The following is a 16,718-nucleotide window of genomic DNA, read 5'->3' on the forward strand; positions in this document are numbered from 1 at the left end:
ATTAATCTCGTTCTTTCTCTTTCATAAACTTAAAGTTCATAAGGCAAACATTATATATTTTTTTGATAACTGGTTTAAGCAAAAAAAAAACTTACGTTTTTCTCAAGTTTATTTACAATGGAAAAAAAAAGTCTCGTACCGCTAAAGGCCGTTTCACGGTGGCGCCGTATAGACGTCGCTAAATATGACGTCGTTAAATATGCCGGACGTGTATAATAAAATTACGAATGTGAAATTAAACCCAAAAATGACTCAAAAATGCATTTAGATACGATTAGCCTATTTATCATAATTTCTCTCTGAACCCCTAGCGGCCTCTCGTGGAACCCCTAGCGGCCTCTCGCAGGGCCCCTAGTGACCTCTCGCCAAGCCTTCGCGTTCAGGGAGCCCCGGTTGAGAATCGCCGCTTTAAACTATCTCATAGGGGGTGGTGCAGCGATACAGTGCCAGAGACCTGGGTTCAATCCTGACCACGGGTGCAGTCTTGGTATGGAGCGTGTACGTTCTCCCCTGTCACCTGCGTGGGTTTTCTCCGGGTGCTCTGGTTTCCTCCCCTGTTCAGGTTAGGAAGTGTTTGCAATGCGACAATCGCTCTCCTCCAACAAACACGCCCTTAATCTTTGAGCCTCTCTGCCTCTTGTAAAACTATAGTCTCCCATCATTTGATCCATTCTGATTTTGGATTTTTTTTAAATGCAGACCATTTGGAAGCATTCTCTCTTTCTGGTGTGTTGTGAATTCCTCGGTTTGTATTTTTTTTTTAAACCTCGCCAGGATCAGTACGGGAAAGTCGGCAAGGTTCCCGAGTGGCAGCGTCGCGCTGGAAGGGCAGCGAAGGAGGTGGAGAAATTTGCCAAAGAGAAAGTGGATCTGCTTTTATTGCACTGGAGGGATAGAATGGGCATCGTTCAAAAAGAGGTGAGCGGACTCTCCTGGTGATAGCAGCGTGGGGGATATTTACAAGGATGTTGCCCAGGCTGGAGGGACCGAGCTATAGGCAGAAGTAGAGCAGGCTGGGACTCTACTCCTTGGAGCGCAGGAGGACGAGGGGCGATCGTATAGAGGTGTATGAGATCATGAGAGGAATGGATCGGGTAGACGCACGGAGTCTCTCGACCTGGGTAGGGGAATCGAGGACCAGAGGACATGGGTTTAAGGTGAAGGGGAGAAGATTTAATAGGAACCTGATTAGTGCGGGTGTCAAGGGTTGTGGGGAGAAGGCAGGAGAATGGTGGTTGAGAGGTAAAAATAGATCAGCCATGATTGAATGGCGGAGTAGACTTGGTGAGTCGAATGGCCTAATTCTGGCCTAACATAACACTCCAGAGTTGTCCTTTTCCTACTTGAAGCCAAGCTCGGTTCCTGGAAGTTCATATCCCACTGTGTGAAACCATTCAGTGTCCTGGGTGTCAGATCCATCCCCTCACAATTATCACCCCTTGAGTTAAATGAAAGCACCTTTGCAATACACTGAGCATAATGGAGGATACAGGAACTGCAGATACTGGAATCTTGAGGCTCGGCACGGTGGCGCAGCAGTAGAGTTGCTGCCTCACAGCGCCAGACATCCGGGTTCGATCTTGTCTACGGGTGCTATCTGGACGGAGTTTGTATGTTCAAGTCAAGTCAAGTTTATTTGTCACTCCGTTTGTATGTTCTCCCCGTGACCTGCGTGGGTTTTCTCCGGGTTTGCTCCAGTTTCCTCCCACACTCCAAAGATAGACAATAGGCAATAGGTGCAGGAGTAGGCCATTTGGCCCTTCGAGCCATTCACTGTGATCATGGCTGATCATCCCCAATCAGTACCCCGTTCCTGCCTTCTCCCCATATCCCCTGACTCCGCTATTTTTAAGAGCCCTATCTAGCTCTCTCTTGAAAGCATCCGGAGAACCTGCCTCCACCGCCCTCTGAGGCAGAGAATTCCACAGAAGATGTGCAGGTTATTTGCCTTGGGTAAAATTTGTAAATAGTCCCAAGTGTGTGTAGGATAGTGCTAGTGTTTACTCCAGCATTTTGTGTCGGCATGTTTCCACGTTGTATCTCTGTGTGAAAGATACATCTTCTAGATGCGCTGGGACGCGTCCTCAGTGATGTGATCTGGGGTCATCGGGTCTTGGACCATTGAGTCTACTCTACCATTTAAGTAACTTTTTCACACAGAGGGTGGTGGGTGTATGGAACGAGCTGGCAGAGGAGGTAGTTGAGGCTAGGACTATCCCATCGTTTAATAAACAGTTAGACAGGTACATGGATAGGACAGGTTTGGAGGGATATGGGCCAAACGCAGGCAGGTGGGACTAGTGTAGCTGAGACATTGTGGGCGGAGTGGGCGAGTTGGGCCGAAGGGCCTGTTTCCACACTGTATCCATCTATGACATACCACCACCGTTTTTCCGGCACCTTTGGTTTTTCCAGAGCCTTTCCGGATTATCCATGTTGCCGGACCAACAGTGGTCACGGCCTCTGTGAGGAGCCCAACGGTACCGGGATCTTACAGAAAGCGAGAGGATCTGAGTATAGGATCAAGGAGGTCCTACTGCAGTTGTACTTCTGTAGCAGGAGGTCCGAATGGTCTACGCCTGCACCTATTGTCTATTGTCTACAGGGCCCTGGTGAGACCGCACCTGGAGTATTGTGTGCAGTTTTGATCTCCTAATTTGAGGATGGTCATCCTTGCTATTGAGGCAGTGCAGCGTGGGTTCACCAGGTTATTTCCCAGGATGGCGGGACTGTCATATGATGAAAGAATGGGTCGACTGGGCTTGTAGTCACTGGAATTTAGAAAGATGAGAGGGGATCCTATAGAAACATATCAAATTCTTAAGTGATTGGACAGGCTGGATGCAGGAAAAATGTTCCCCGATGTTGGGGGAGTCCAGAACCAGGGGTCACAGTTTAAGAATAAGGGGCAGGCCATTTAGAACGTAGACGAGGAAAAACTTCTTCACCCAGAGAGTTGTAAATCTGTGGAATTCTCTGCCACAGAAGGCACTGGAGGCCAATTCACTGGATGTTTTCAAGAGAGTTAGATTTAGCTCTTAGGGCTAACGGAATGATTTGCAGAGAAAGCAGGAACGAGGTACTGATTTTGGGTGATCAGCCATGATCATATTGAATGGCGGAGGGCCGAGCGGCCTACTCCCGCGCCTGTTTTCTATGTTTAACTTTTTTAGCTTAATATGCAAAGAGAAGAATGCATGAAATTTTGAACTGAGCCGTTGTACATCAGCAAATTTTATTTCAGATTTGTTTGCAAGTATTGACGGCCTCTGTTTACAGTGTTTGGTTTCCTCCTGCTTTGAGAGTTTAATTTTGTTTTTCCCTCCCATTGTTCTTGATTCAAAAGCAGGATAGGAATAATCTGGTGAGTATGAGCTGCTTTTTATTGGCTTGTGCTTGTGCATGTTAACGTGAAGTGTCTGACACTTGGTGCGGTGGCTTTCTCTAGATTGGCCTGGGCCTTCCTGCAGCCTGCACTTTTTGAACCTGGTGATTTAAAAAAAAAACTCTTCCTATCTCATCAAATTCTGCCTTATTGACCGGTGTTGCTTGGGACCACGTTGGTATAGGCAGATTGACATTAACTTCTTCTTCAACTGCTTTCTAATTTAACACAGAGGCATTTATCACAAAGTGTTTCTACTTACAACCACTTGTTTTTCCCCCCAATGTCATTTTCTGCCTGTTGCCGCTGCCCCACCCACCTTCAGTAACTGCCGTAACTCGGACCGGTCGGCTTTGCCCGCTTCATCCAGTGGTAGAGTCGCTGCCTCACAGTGCCTGGAGACCAGGGGTCCATCCTCGCCTCGGGTGCTGTCTGTACGGAGTTTGCACGTGTGTGTGTGTGTGTGTGTGTGTGTGTGTAGGGCCGGATTTAGATGAAGAGAGGCCCTAAGCTGTTCCACTTGTGAGGCCCCCTCCGCGTTCGTTTTCAGCGCTGGCGGCGAGGCAGCGACCGGATAGCCATGGCGGCCAAATCTCCCACAATTCAAAGCGAGGGAGAAAGTACCCAGCGCCGACCAGTTGCCGTTGCAGTGCGCGTGCGCAGGGCGGCCGATGATGTGCGGGCCGTGGTTGTGCGCATGTGCAGGGGGGAGGACGTGCAGGCCGCAGCAATGCGCATGTGCAAGGCGGCCTGCCGTGCCGGCGGATGAGGAGCGAGCGGAGCCCGGCGGCCCGGACACGGATAGCGGGAGGAGATGGAGAGAGAAAGAGAGATAAAGAGGGGGGCCCGCCCAGAGTTGAACGGTAGGTGTTCTGCCTTGGCTGGAGGCCCCCCTTAACCTCGAGGCCCTAAGCTTAAGCTTGTCTAGCTTATAGGTAAATCCGGCCCTGTGTGTGTGAATGTCGTGACTTTCCTCTGGCTGCTCCGGTTTCCTCCCTCATCCCAAAGAGACGTGCGGGTTTGTAGGTTGACTGGCCCTCCGTAAATTGTCCCCGGTCTGCAGGGAGTGAATGAGGGAATGGGATACCACAACGAGAGTGAACGGGCGACCGATGGTCGGCATGGACTGAGTGGGCCGAAGGGCTCGTTTCCACGCTACGCCACTGAACTAAACTGCGGCCAATTTTGTGACCTTGTTCTCTGGGATAAGTTTGTTTTGCTTTAAATATCCCAATGTGAAGGTTTTTAATCAAACGTTGTTTTTGAACTGACCACTGTGAAAGCCGTTCTAGAATAACCATCATGAGAAACCCAGAGCATTTGTTCTCTCTTCAGCAAACAAAGGTCCTGGAGTCGGAGGAATGTTACAATCAGCGAAGGATACGGACATATTGATTAGATTTCCGCAAAGGAAATTGTAATAGAACTCCCACTCCAGTTCCTTCAAGACCCATTCGACCCGTTGAATTTTTTGGAAATGTTTCTTAAATAGAATACTGTCTCCTTTTCGGAAAATTGTTTTCCCCAATAGTCAAGGAAGCTTGTTCAGAACGGGGCGGCACGGTGGCGCAGCGGTAGAGTCGCTGCCTCAGAGCGCCAGAGACCCGGGTTCGATCCTGACTACGTGTGCTGTCGTATGGAGTTTGCACGTTCTCCCCGTGACCGTGTGGAGTAGCTCAGCGGGACGGGCAGTATCTCTGGATAGAAGAAATGGGTAGCGTTTCGGGTCAAGACTCTTCAGTCTGAAGAAATGTCACCCGGTCCTTCTATCTAGAGATGCTGCCCGTCCTGCTGAGTTACTCCAGCATTTTGTGTCTATCTTCGGTGTAAACCAGCACCTGCAGCTCCTTCCTCCACGGTTTTCTCCGGGTTTCCTCCCACACTCCAAAGATGTACAAGTTATAAAAGGACTGGACAAGCTAGATGCAAGAAAAATGGTCCCAATGTTGGGGGGGGGGGGGGGGGAGTCCAGAACCAGGGGCCACAGTCTTAGAATAAAGGGGAGGCCATTTAAAACTGAGATGAGAAAAAAATGTTTTCACCCAGAGAGTTGTGAATTTGGAGGCCGATTCACTGGATGAATTTAAAAGAGAGTTAGATAGAGCTCTAGGAGCTAGTGGAATCAAGGGATATGGGGAGAAGGCAGGCACGGATCAGCCATGATCACATTGAATGGCGGTGCTGGCTCGAAGAGCCAAATGGCCGCCTCCTGCACCTATTTTCTATGTTTCTATTTAAGTTTGTAGGTTAATTGGCTTGGGTCCCCAGTGTATATAGGATAGTATTAAGGGGCTGTCCCACTGTACGAGGTAATTCAAGAGTTCTCCTGAGTTTCCCCTGATTCGAACTCGGAGAATTACGGTAATGGCCGCTCGTAGGTACTCGGGGCTCTCGTGGACATTTTTCAACATGTTGAAAAATCTTCACGAGTCTTCCCGAGCTTACCGCGTTTCCCGAGTACCTGCCGTTAGCGTTACGAGCCGCTAAGAGACGTCCCGAGCTCCGACGTACCCGCTACGTACATTCTACGTGCTTACCAAATGTTTGATTTGTTTTAAAAATCAGGAGAGCTCTTGAATTAGCTCGTACAGTGGGACAGGCCCTTTAATGTGCGGGGATCACTGGTCGGGGCGGACTCGGTGGGCAGCAGGGCCTGTTTCCGCCATCTGTCTCTAAACTAAGCTAAAGATCCTGGTCCATTCTGGCTAGTAAACGCCTCAACCACATTTGTCCCGATTAAAATTAGAAGATGCCAGGGACAATTTGTAAAAGTTGAGTGATTGCTTCTTCACTAAGTGGGCATTTGATGGAATGTGGCTGACGGGCCTGTTTACGTGCTGCTACGATGACTCTGACTTTAAAACTATGAATTTAAAAACAAAATACTAATGCTGCATTACACTATCCTCAGGCTTGCATGTCTCGTGTTTAATAATCTTGCTCCTGTTCCGTGTGGATCATTTGTCCTTTTCAGAAAATGAAATTGCAAAGATATAATTTCAAATACTAAGTGCTAATGCGGCCACACCAGATGATTGGGGTTTTGTGTAACACGCATCCACGAATTGTGAACCGTTTAGTGTCAATATCCGTGTTGTCTCATTCATTGAAGTTTCTCTTGGATTTTATAGAACCCCAATCAAAAACCAGTTGTTTTACGAAAAAGACGACAGAGGATTAAAATAGCAGCAAATTGGGATCTCTTCTATTACAAGTAAGGCATTCATGTTTTGTACTTACCGGGGCATTATGTAGAGTGTGTAAATCATTGCTGTCTTCACTCACCCCCATGGCGTTTGTGTCGAAGAAGATTGTCGCTATTGTAAAATGCTCTTGTTGGCATCTTGCTGCATTTGCAACTAAAACACCGTTTCCCTTTTGCCATTGATTGAAGAAGCTGAGAGCGGTAGAGTGATACGGCGTGAAAACCGGCTCAACTTGCGCCCACACCGACCAACGTGTCCCATCTACACTGTCATATGCTGAGAGAATGGAGCGGCTGGGCTTGTACACTCTGGAGTTTAGAAGGATGAGAGGGGGATCTCATTGAAACATATAAGATTGTTAAGGGTTTGGACACGCTAGAGGCAGGAAACATGTTCTCGATGTTGGGGGAATCCAGAACCAAGGGCCACAGTTTAAGAATAAGGGGCAAGCCATTTAGAACGGAGATGAGGAAACACTTTTTCTCACAGAGAGTGGCGAGTCTGTGGAATTCTCTGCCTCAGAGGGCGGTGGAGGCAGGTTCTCTGGATACTTTCAAGAGAGAGCTAGATAGGGCTCTTAAAAATAGCGGAGTCAGGGGATATGGGGAGAAGGCAGGAATGGGGTACTGATTGGGGATGATCAGCCATGATCACATTGAATGGCGGTGCTGGTTCGAAGGGTCGAATGGCCTACTGCACCTATTGTCTATTGTCTATTACACTAGTCCCACCTGCCTCTGTTTGGCCCATATCCCATGCAGTGAAGAAAGCAAAAGGCATGTCGGTCTTCATAACAAGAGGAGTTAAGTATAGGAGCAAAGAGGTCCTTCTGCAGTTGTGCAGGGCCATAGTGAGACCACACCTGGAGTATTGTGTGCAGTTTTGGTCTCCAAATTTGAGGAAGGACATTCTTGCCATTGAGGGAGTGCAGCGTAGGTTCATCAGGTTAATTCCCAGGATGGCGGGACTGTCATATGTTGATAGAATGGAGCAGCTGGGCTTGTATACTCTGGAATTTTGAAGGATGAGAGGGAATCTTATTGAAACATATAAGATTATTAAGGGTTTGGACAGGCTAGATGCAGGAAACATGTTCCCGATGTCGGGGGAGCCCAGAACCAGTGGCCACTGTTTAAGAATAAGGGATAAGCCATTTAGAATGGAGATTAGGAAAACCTTTTCACACAGAGAGTGGTGAGTCTGTGGAATTCTCTTCCTCAGAAGGCAGTGGAGGCTAATCCTCTGGATGCTTTCAAGAGAGAATTGAATAGAGCTCTTAAAGATAGTGCAGTCAGGGGATATGGGGGAGAAGGCAGGAACGGGGTACTGATTGTGGATTGTACAGTGAATGGCGGCGCTTGCTCGAAGGGCCGAATAGCCTACTCCTGCACCTATTGTCTATTGTTGATGGACCTGTCCAAGTGTTTATTAAACATTAAACATTATTAGCACTTGCCTCAACTCCCTGCTCGGGTGGGATAAAGGAACAGAATAAGGATGTTTCAACATGGAGGGCCCGTGGTCACGCCCGGGGATGGTGTTGACATCTTGTTAATTGTGGCTGATCTGTGTGGAAGATAAAATGACCTGACTGGAAGTGAGCAGATGCTGCAAACATGATGTAAAACACTGCTGAAAATTCTCGAGAGAGAGAGAGAGAGAGAGAGAGAGAGACAGAGAGAGAGAGAGACAGAGAGAGAATGCCGCGGCTTGATAACGTGCACAGGCTGGTTATCTGTTGTACCAGACGGCCCATCGACTGTTGTACCAGTCCGCCCCCCCCGACCCCGCGTTGAGAGGACGGGACCAACGCTCCCCCCCTCCTCTCCCCCGTCCTCTCTCCCCCGTCCTCTCTCCCCCGTCCTCTCTCCCACGTCCTCTCCCCCCATTCCTCTCCCGTCCTCTCCCCCCCCGTCCTCTTCCCCCCCCCGTCCTCACCCACCGTCCTCACCCACCGTCCTCACCCACCGTCCTCACCCACCGTCCTCACCCACCATCCTCACCCCGTCCTCTACCCCCGACCTCTACCCCCGACCTCTACCCCCGACCTCTCCCCCCGTCCTCTCACCCCCGACCTCTCACCCCGACCTCTCACCCCACCGACCTCTCACCCCCGACCTCTCACCCCCGTCCTCTCCCCCCGTCCACTTCCCCCCATCCTCTCCCCCCCCCCCCCCCCCCCTCTACCCTCCTTGTCCTCTCTCCTCCCATCCTCTCCCCTTCCTCTCCCCCCCGTGCCACTCCCCCCGACCTCTAACCCCGACCTCTAACCCCGACCTCTCCCCCCCCATCCTCGCTCCCCCCGGACCTCTACCCCCCTACCTCACTCCCTTCCCTTCCTCTCCCCGTCTCTCCCCCCTTCCTCCTCCCCCCCCCTCCTCTTTCCCCCGTCCTTTCCCCCCCCGTGTCTCACCCCCCACTCCTCTCCCCCCCCCCATCCGCTACCCCCCGTACCTCTACCCCCCCATCCTCTCCCCCCCATCCTCTCCCCTCCCTTTATCTCCCCCGACCTCTAGCCCTCGACCTCTATCCCCGTCCTCTCCCCTCCCTTCCTCTCCCACCCGTGAGCTCCCCCCGACCTCTACACCCCGACCTCTCCCCCCCCCGCCTCTACCCCCCGTCCACTCCCCGGTACGCTACCCCCCAGACCACTACCCCCTTTCTCTCCCCCGTTCTCTCCCCCACCATCTTCCCCCCGTCCTGACCCCCCCCGTCCCCCCCGTCCTGACCCCCGACCTCTACCCCCCGTCCACCGTCCCCCGGACCCTCTACCCCCCCGTCCTCTCAGCCACCGTCCCTCGTCACCCCTCCGACCTCTCCCCCTCGTCCTCGTCCCCCCCCTTCCACTCCCCCGCGTCCTCTAAGCCCCTGTTCTCTTCCCCCCCCGACCTCTACCCCCCCGTCCTCTCCCCTCCCGTCCTCTCCCCTCGCCTCCTGTACCCCCCCGTCCACTCCCCTGACCTCTACCCCCGACCTCTACCCGCGACCTCTACCCCGACCTCTACCCCCGACCTCGTCCCCGTCCTCTACCCCCCGACCATCTACCCCCGACCTCTACCCTCCTCCGTCCTCTACCCTCCCCGTCCTCTACCCCCCGACCTCTTAACCCCCCGACCTCTACCCTCCCCGTCCTCTACCTCCCCGTCCTCACTCCCCTCCCTTCCTCTCCCCGGCCTCTCGCCCCCCGTAGCGCTCGACTCCCCCCGACCATCAACCCCCCCGTTCTCCTCCTCCGCCTCCACCCCCTGACTTCCACCCCCTGACCTCTACCCCCCGACCTCTTCCCGTCCTCACCCCCCCGTCCTCTCCACCCCCGTCCTATCCCCCCCTGACCTCTACCCCCATCCTCTACCCCCCTACCTCCCCGACCTCTACCCCCCGTCCTCTCAGCCCCCGACCTGTACCCCGTCCTCTCAGCCCCCGACCTCTAACCCCCCTGACCTCTCCCCCCGTCTATTTCCCCCCATCCTCTCCCCGTCCTCAACCCCACCCCCCGTCCTGTACACCCCCCGTCCTCTACCTCCCGACCTCTACCCCGTCCTCTACCCCCCGACCTCTCCCCCCGACCTCTCCCCCCCGACCTCTACCCCCGACCTCTACCCCGACCTCTACCCCCCGACCTCTACCCCCGACCTCTACCCCCCGACCTCTACCCCCGACCTCTACCCCCCGACCTCTCCTCCCCCCCGTCCTCTACCCCCCCGTCCTCTACCCCCCGTCCACACCACTCCTTTGTCTATCCCTCCTCGCCCCCCGTCCTCTATAATATCAAGGGGGGTGGTTTGTGTGGGGGGTGCTTAGTGTGTGATGCCACAGGCCGCCGCCCCCGCAACCGCGCATTGAGGGGACCAAACTTGGACTAGTTATGCTGTAAAAATCTAGATAGCATTTCTTTGCAATTTTGTTTGAGGAAATGTTACTTAAATGCCACCAGATTTCAGATGGACCATGCCAAATCTAACTTAATCTGGAATTATAAAACGAGGGAAGAATTGCGAGATGCTTTTGAAGCGGAGATGAGAGCGTTTAACATCGACAGGGAGCTGGGCAGTGCCAGTGTCATCTCATGGAATCACCAGGAGTTTGAGGTAAGAGAAAATAGCTGTTCTGTTCAAACCTCGTGCAATATTTCTTGTGTCGAAAGGAACTGCACATGCTGGTTTACACCAAAGATAGCCACAGAGTGCTGGGGTAACTCAGCGGGTCAGGCAGCATCTGTGGAGAACATGGATAGGTGACGTTTCGGGTTGGGTCTGGACCCAAAAGTCCACCTATCCTTTTTCTTCAGAGATGTTGCCTGAACCTGGAGTTACTCCAGCACTCTGTGTCTATCTACAATGCCTCTTATTGTATTCCCTTTTATGAACCCTTTGTGTGATAACAGTGCATGTCAAATTCCTTCCTCTTTTCCTCTCACCGCCTCGCTCTTTCTCCTCCTTTAGTTTAGTTTCATATTGTCACGTGTGCAGAGGTACAGTGAAAAGCTTTTGTTGCGTGCTATCCAGTTGGCGGAATGACTGTACAATCGAGCCGTCCACAGTGTACAGATACAGGATAAAGGGAATAAAATTTAGTGCAAGATAAAGTCCATGAAAGTCTGATTAAAGATAGTCCGAGGGTCTCCAATGAGGTAGATGGGAGGTCAGGGCCGCTCTCTAGTTGGTGATAGGATGGTTCAGTTGCCTGATAACAGCTGGGAAGAAACTGCCCCTGAATCTGGAGGTGTGCGTTTTCACACTTCTGTACCTCTTGCCTGATGGGAGAGGGGAGAAGAGGGAGTGACCAGGGGTGCGACTGGTCCTTGATTATGCTGCTGGCCTTGCCTCTGTCCCTCTGGGTGGCTGCTTTAAAACAGCTTATAGAAACATAGAAAATAGGTGCAGGAGTAGGCCATTCGGCCCTTCGAGCCTGCACCGCCATTCAATATGATCATGGCTGATCATCCAACTCAGTATCCCATCCCAGCCTTCTCTCCATACCCCCTGATCCCTTTAGCCACAAGGGCCACATCTAACTCCCTCTTAAATATAGCCAATGAACTGGCCTCAACTACCTTCTGTGGCAGAGAATTCCACAGATTCACCACTCTCTGTGTAAAAAATGATTTTCTCATCTCGGTCCTAAAAGACTTCCCTCTTATCCTTAAACTGTGACCCCTTGTTCTGGACTTCCCCAAAATCGGGAATAATCTTCCTGCATCTAGCCTGTCCAACCCCTTAAGAATTTTGTACGTTTCTATAAGATCCCCCCTCAATCTTCTGAATTCTAGCGAGTACAAGCCGAGTCTATCCAGTCTTTCTTCATATGAAAGTCCTGCCATCCCAGGAATCAGTCTGGTGAACCTTCTCTGTACTCCCTCTACGGCAAGAATGTCTTTCCTCAGATTAGGAGACCAAAACTGTACGCAATACTCCAGGTGTGGTCTCACCAAGACCCTGTACAACTGCAGTAGAACCTCCCTGCTCTTATACTCAAATCCTTTTGCTATGATGGAGTCAATGGAAGGGAGGATGCTTTGTGCGATGGTCTGGGCTGCGTCCATAATTCACTGCAATTTCTTGCGGTCTTGGATGGAGCTGTTCCCAAACCGTGCTGTGATGCATCCCGATAAAATGCTTTTGACGGCGTATCTGTAGAAGTTGAGTATTTAATGGCACTGGGCCTGTACTCGCTGGAGTTTAGAACGATGAGGGGGGGACCTCATTCAGACTTACTGAATAGTGAAAGGCCTGGCTAGAGTGGATGTGGAGACAATGTTTCCACTAGTCTAGGGAAATCTAGGACCAGAGGGCGTAGTCTCAGAATAAAAGGATGTACAGTATCCTTTTATCGGATACACTATCGACAATAGACGATAGACAATAGGTGCAGGAGTAGGCCATTCGGCCCTTCAAGCCAGCACCGCCATTCAATGTGATCATGGTTGATCATCCAAAATTAGTACCCCGTTCCTGCTTTTTCCCCATATCCCTTGATTCTGTTAGCCCTAGGAGCTAAATCTATCTCTCTTGAAAACATCCAGTGAATTGGCCTCCACTACCTTCTGTGGCAGAGAATTCCACAGATTCACAAATCTCTGGCTGAAAAAGCTTTTCCTCATCGCAGTCCTAAATGGCCTTCCCTTCATTCTTAAACTGTGACCCCTGGTTCTGGACTCCCCCAACATGGGGGACATGTTCCCTGCATCTAGCCTGTCCAATCCCTTAAGAATTTTGTGTGTTTCTATAAGATGCCCTCTCATCCTTCTAAATTCCAGTGAATACATGCCCTGTCGCTCCATTCTTTCATCATATGACAGTCCCACCATCTCAGGAATTAACCTGGTGAACCTACACTGCACTCCCTCAATAGCAAGGATTACCTTCCTCAAATTAGGAGACCAAAACTACACACAATACTCCAGATGTAGTCTCACCAGGGGCCTGTACAACTGCAGTAGGACCTCCTTGCTCCTATACTCAAATCCTCTCCCAATGAAGGCCAACATGCCATTAGCTCTCTTCACTGCCTGCTCTACCTACCATTCTCCCATCAGGGCCATTCTAAAACCTAGGAGGGGTAAAACCAATGCGGCCACATATTTATAGTACAGCCCTTTGGATCACTTCTTAAGTTTTAGCAGCAGAATAAGGCCATTCGGCCCACCAAGTCTACTCTGCCATTCAATCATGGCTGATCTATCTTTCCCTCTCAACCCCATTCTCATACCTTCTCCCCATAACGCCTGACATCCGTACGTATCTATCTCTGCCTTAACAATATCCATTGAATTGGCCTTCAAAGCCTTCTGTGGCAAATAATTCCACAGATTCACCACCCTATGACTAAAGAAATATCTCTCCGTGATCTGCGTGTGTTTTCTCCGGGATCTCTGCTTTCCTCCCACACTCCAAAGACGTACAAGGTTTGTCGGGTAATTATCTTGGTATAAATGTAAAATTGTCCCTCGTGTGTGTGGGATAGCGTTAGTGTTTGGGAATCGGTGCTCGGGCACAGAGTCGGTGCATCGAAGGGCTTGTTACCGCGCTGTATCTCGAAGCTCTTAACTCAGCAGGACAGCCAGCATCTCTGGAGAGATGGAATGGATGACGTTTCGAGTTGAGGCCCTTCTTCAGAACGTCACCCATTCCTTCCCTCCAGAGATGCTGCCTGTCCAGCCCAGTTGCTCCAGCATTTTGTGTCTATCTTCGGGGTAAACCAGCATCTGCAGTTCCTTCCTAGAGATATTGCTCTTTCTTTCTCTCTGTGTTGTATTCTTGTTTCCGGAGTCTTTTGATGTATATTTAAATTTAAAATCGAATTTAAAATCATCGGCCAATGGTCAGAATCTCGAGGATGGGCGGCTTGGTGGCGCAGCAGTAGAGTTGCTGCCTCACAGCGCCAGAGACCCGGGTTCGATCCTGGCCACGGGTGCTTGTCTGTACTGAGTTTGTACATTCTCCCCACGCGTGCGTTTCCTCCCACGCTCCAAAGACGTACAGGGTTGTAAGCTAATTTACTTGAAATAAATGTAAAAAAATTGCCCCTAGTGCGTGTAGGATGGTGTTAATGCGCGGGGATCGTGGGTCGGCGCGGACTCGGCGGGCCGAAGGGCCTGCTTCTGCTCTGTATCTCTAAGCTAAATGGTGTAAATGGAGGTTGTTGTTTAGAAGGATGAGAGGGTAACTCATTGAAACATATGTGATTGTGAAGGGCTTGGACACGCTAGAGGCAGGAAACATGTTCCCGATGTTGGGGGAGTCCAGAACCAGGGGCCACAGTTTAAGAATAAGGAGTAAGCCATTTAGAACGGAGATGATGAAACGCATTTCTCACAGAGAGTGGTGAGTCTGTGGAATTCTCTGCCTCAGAGGGCGGTGGAGGCAGGTTCTCTGGATGCTTTCAAGAGTGAGCTAGATAGGGCACTTAAAGATAGCGGAGTCAGGGGATATGGGGAGAAGGCAGGAACGGGGTACTGATTGGGGATGATCAGCCATGATCACGTTGAATGGCGGAGCTGGCTCAAAGGGCCAAATGGCCTACTCCTGCACCTATTGTCTGTTGTCTATTGTTCTTTGTTTCTCTCTGTCGTGTTGTATTCCTGTTGGCTGTAAGGTTGACATCACGCAGGCCTGTGGTGATGATCTAGTGCTGTTTCTACCTTGCATTGTCTTCCAGCGACTACCTAGTGTTTTCCTTACTCAGGTTAAGTACGATTGCCTCGTGGATGAAATCAAAATCGGGGATTACTATCTGCGCCTGCTTCTGGAAGAAGGGGAGAATGAGGAGACTGGTGCCATCAAGAGATCGTAAGCCTCACTGCATTTACACATGTCTTTGTTTAAAGTCATACAGTGTGGAAACGTCCCCTTCGGCCCAACTTGCCCACACCGACCAACATGTCCTATCTACACTAATCCTATCCATGTATTTGTCTAAATGTTTCTTAAAAGTTGCGATAGGACCTCCTTTGGCAGCTCGTTCCGTACACCCACCGCCTTTTGCGTCAAAAAAAGTTACCCCTCAGATTCCAATTAAATTTTTGCTTCCTCACCTTAAACCTATGTCGCCTGGACCTCGATTCCTCAACTCTGGGCAAGAGACTCTGTGCGTCTACTCGAGCTATTCCTCTCATGATTTTATACACCTCTATAAGATCACCCCTTCCGCAGGAGTGGAAGGCAACCTCATCTCCATTACACAGCTACATCTCTTCACCAGTTAAAAGCTGTCCAGGGTCTGACCTCCCCAGAGGAGCATGGGTGAAGCCCAACAGACTTGGTACTGGAGTTGGGCGTTTCAATGCCAGCCTGTGGGGATGGGGGCTCCGCCAGAACCCAGCCTGTGAATGTGGAGCAGAACAACAGACAGCCAAACATGTCATCTCTGGGTGCCTGTTCCACCACCCACCAATAGACAATAGACAATAGGTGCAGGAGTAGGCCATTCGGCCCTTCGAGCCACCACCGCCATTCAATGTCATAGAAACATAGAAACACAGAAAATAGGTGCAGGAGTAGGCCATTCGGCCCTTCGATCATGGCTGATCACCCCCAATCAGTTCCTGCCTTCTCCCCATATTCCCTGACTCCGCTATTTTTAAGGGCCCTATCTAACTCTCTCTTGAAAGCAGAGAATTGCACAGAAATAGAAATAGACCAAATGGAGCTCAGGGCCCGGCAGACATTGACACAGAGACAACAACCAGGCTGCTCAACACCCGGCTCGGGATCTAACCATTCCTTTGGTTTATTTATGTTTCATTCGCCAGAAGAAGAAGACCCCTCATTCTCCTGCGCTCCAAGGAATAATAAAAGCTCTAAAATGGTGTTTTTGCTTTAGTGTTTTTTCCCTCTCGCTAATCCCTTTTCAATGTGTGCATTTGTTGCAGGTATGAATTTTTCAATGAGTTGTATCATCGCTTCCTGCTTACCCCGAAAGTGAATATGAAGTGTTTATGTTTACAAGCTTTGGCCATTGTCTACGGCAAATGCTATGAGGAGATAGGACCCTTCAGTGATACCAAATACATTGTCGGAATGCTGGACAGGGTGAGCGCCTCAAATCCTTTGAACTTTCTTCATAGCTTAGCTCGTCTGTTAGAAACTGTACATGGGGCAAACTTAGCCCTGGAGTTGCCCTGAAACCGTTCTGCCTCAGGGTGAAATTGGACTAAATTAACTGTGTCCCAAGCTTGTATTGTTGTCCTTTGTAAAAATGTCAAATGGGTTTAGGCAAACAAGGCTGGAGGAACGCAGCGGGTGAGGCAGCATCGACCTGAAACGTCGCCTATTTCTTCTCTCCATAGATGCTGCCTCACCCGCTGAGTTCCTCCAGCATTTTGTCTACCCTTCGATTTTTTTTCCAGCACCTGCAGTTCTTTCTTAAACAAATGGTTTGGGGCATGTGTGTTGTGGAAACATAAATAAATGAGATGAGAGGGGATCTTATTGAAACGTATAAGATTGTTAAGGGTTTGGACACGCTGGAAGCAGGAAACATGTTCCTGATGTTGGGGGAGTCCAGAACCGGGGGCCACAGTTTAATAATAAGGGGTAAGCCATTTAGAACGGAGACGAGGACACACTTTTTCTCACAGAGAGTTGTGAGTGTGTGGAATTCTCTGCCTCAGAGGGAGGTGGAGGCCG

The 16,718-nt window shown here is 50.5% G+C and overlaps 1 protein-coding gene across 5 annotated transcripts in view; it reads left to right on the forward strand.

Annotated features, from left to right (window-relative positions):
• Positions 1 to 16,718, forward strand: part of dnajc13 (DnaJ heat shock protein family (Hsp40) member C13) — a 211,203-nt gene that overhangs the window by 102,820 nt on the left and 91,665 nt on the right. For 3 of the 5 annotated variants that reach the window (XM_033014726.1, XM_033014750.1, XM_033014760.1), the window contains exons 20-25: positions 775 to 918; positions 3,347 to 3,364; positions 6,517 to 6,599; positions 10,526 to 10,679; positions 14,776 to 14,879; positions 15,962 to 16,121. In XM_033014726.1, the coding sequence (XP_032870617.1) occupies positions 775 to 918; positions 3,347 to 3,364; positions 6,517 to 6,599; positions 10,526 to 10,679; positions 14,776 to 14,879; positions 15,962 to 16,121 (663 nt within the window). The remainder of the gene's footprint in view (positions 1 to 774; positions 919 to 3,346; positions 3,365 to 6,516; positions 6,600 to 10,525; positions 10,680 to 14,775; positions 14,880 to 15,961; positions 16,122 to 16,718) is intronic. The other 2 variants (XM_033014734.1, XM_033014744.1) reach the window with 2 other exon arrangements.

This window comes from Amblyraja radiata, chromosome 2 (genome assembly GCF_010909765.2).
Source record: "Amblyraja radiata isolate CabotCenter1 chromosome 2, sAmbRad1.1.pri, whole genome shotgun sequence".
NCBI lineage: Eukaryota > Metazoa > Chordata > Chondrichthyes > Rajiformes > Rajidae > Amblyraja > Amblyraja radiata.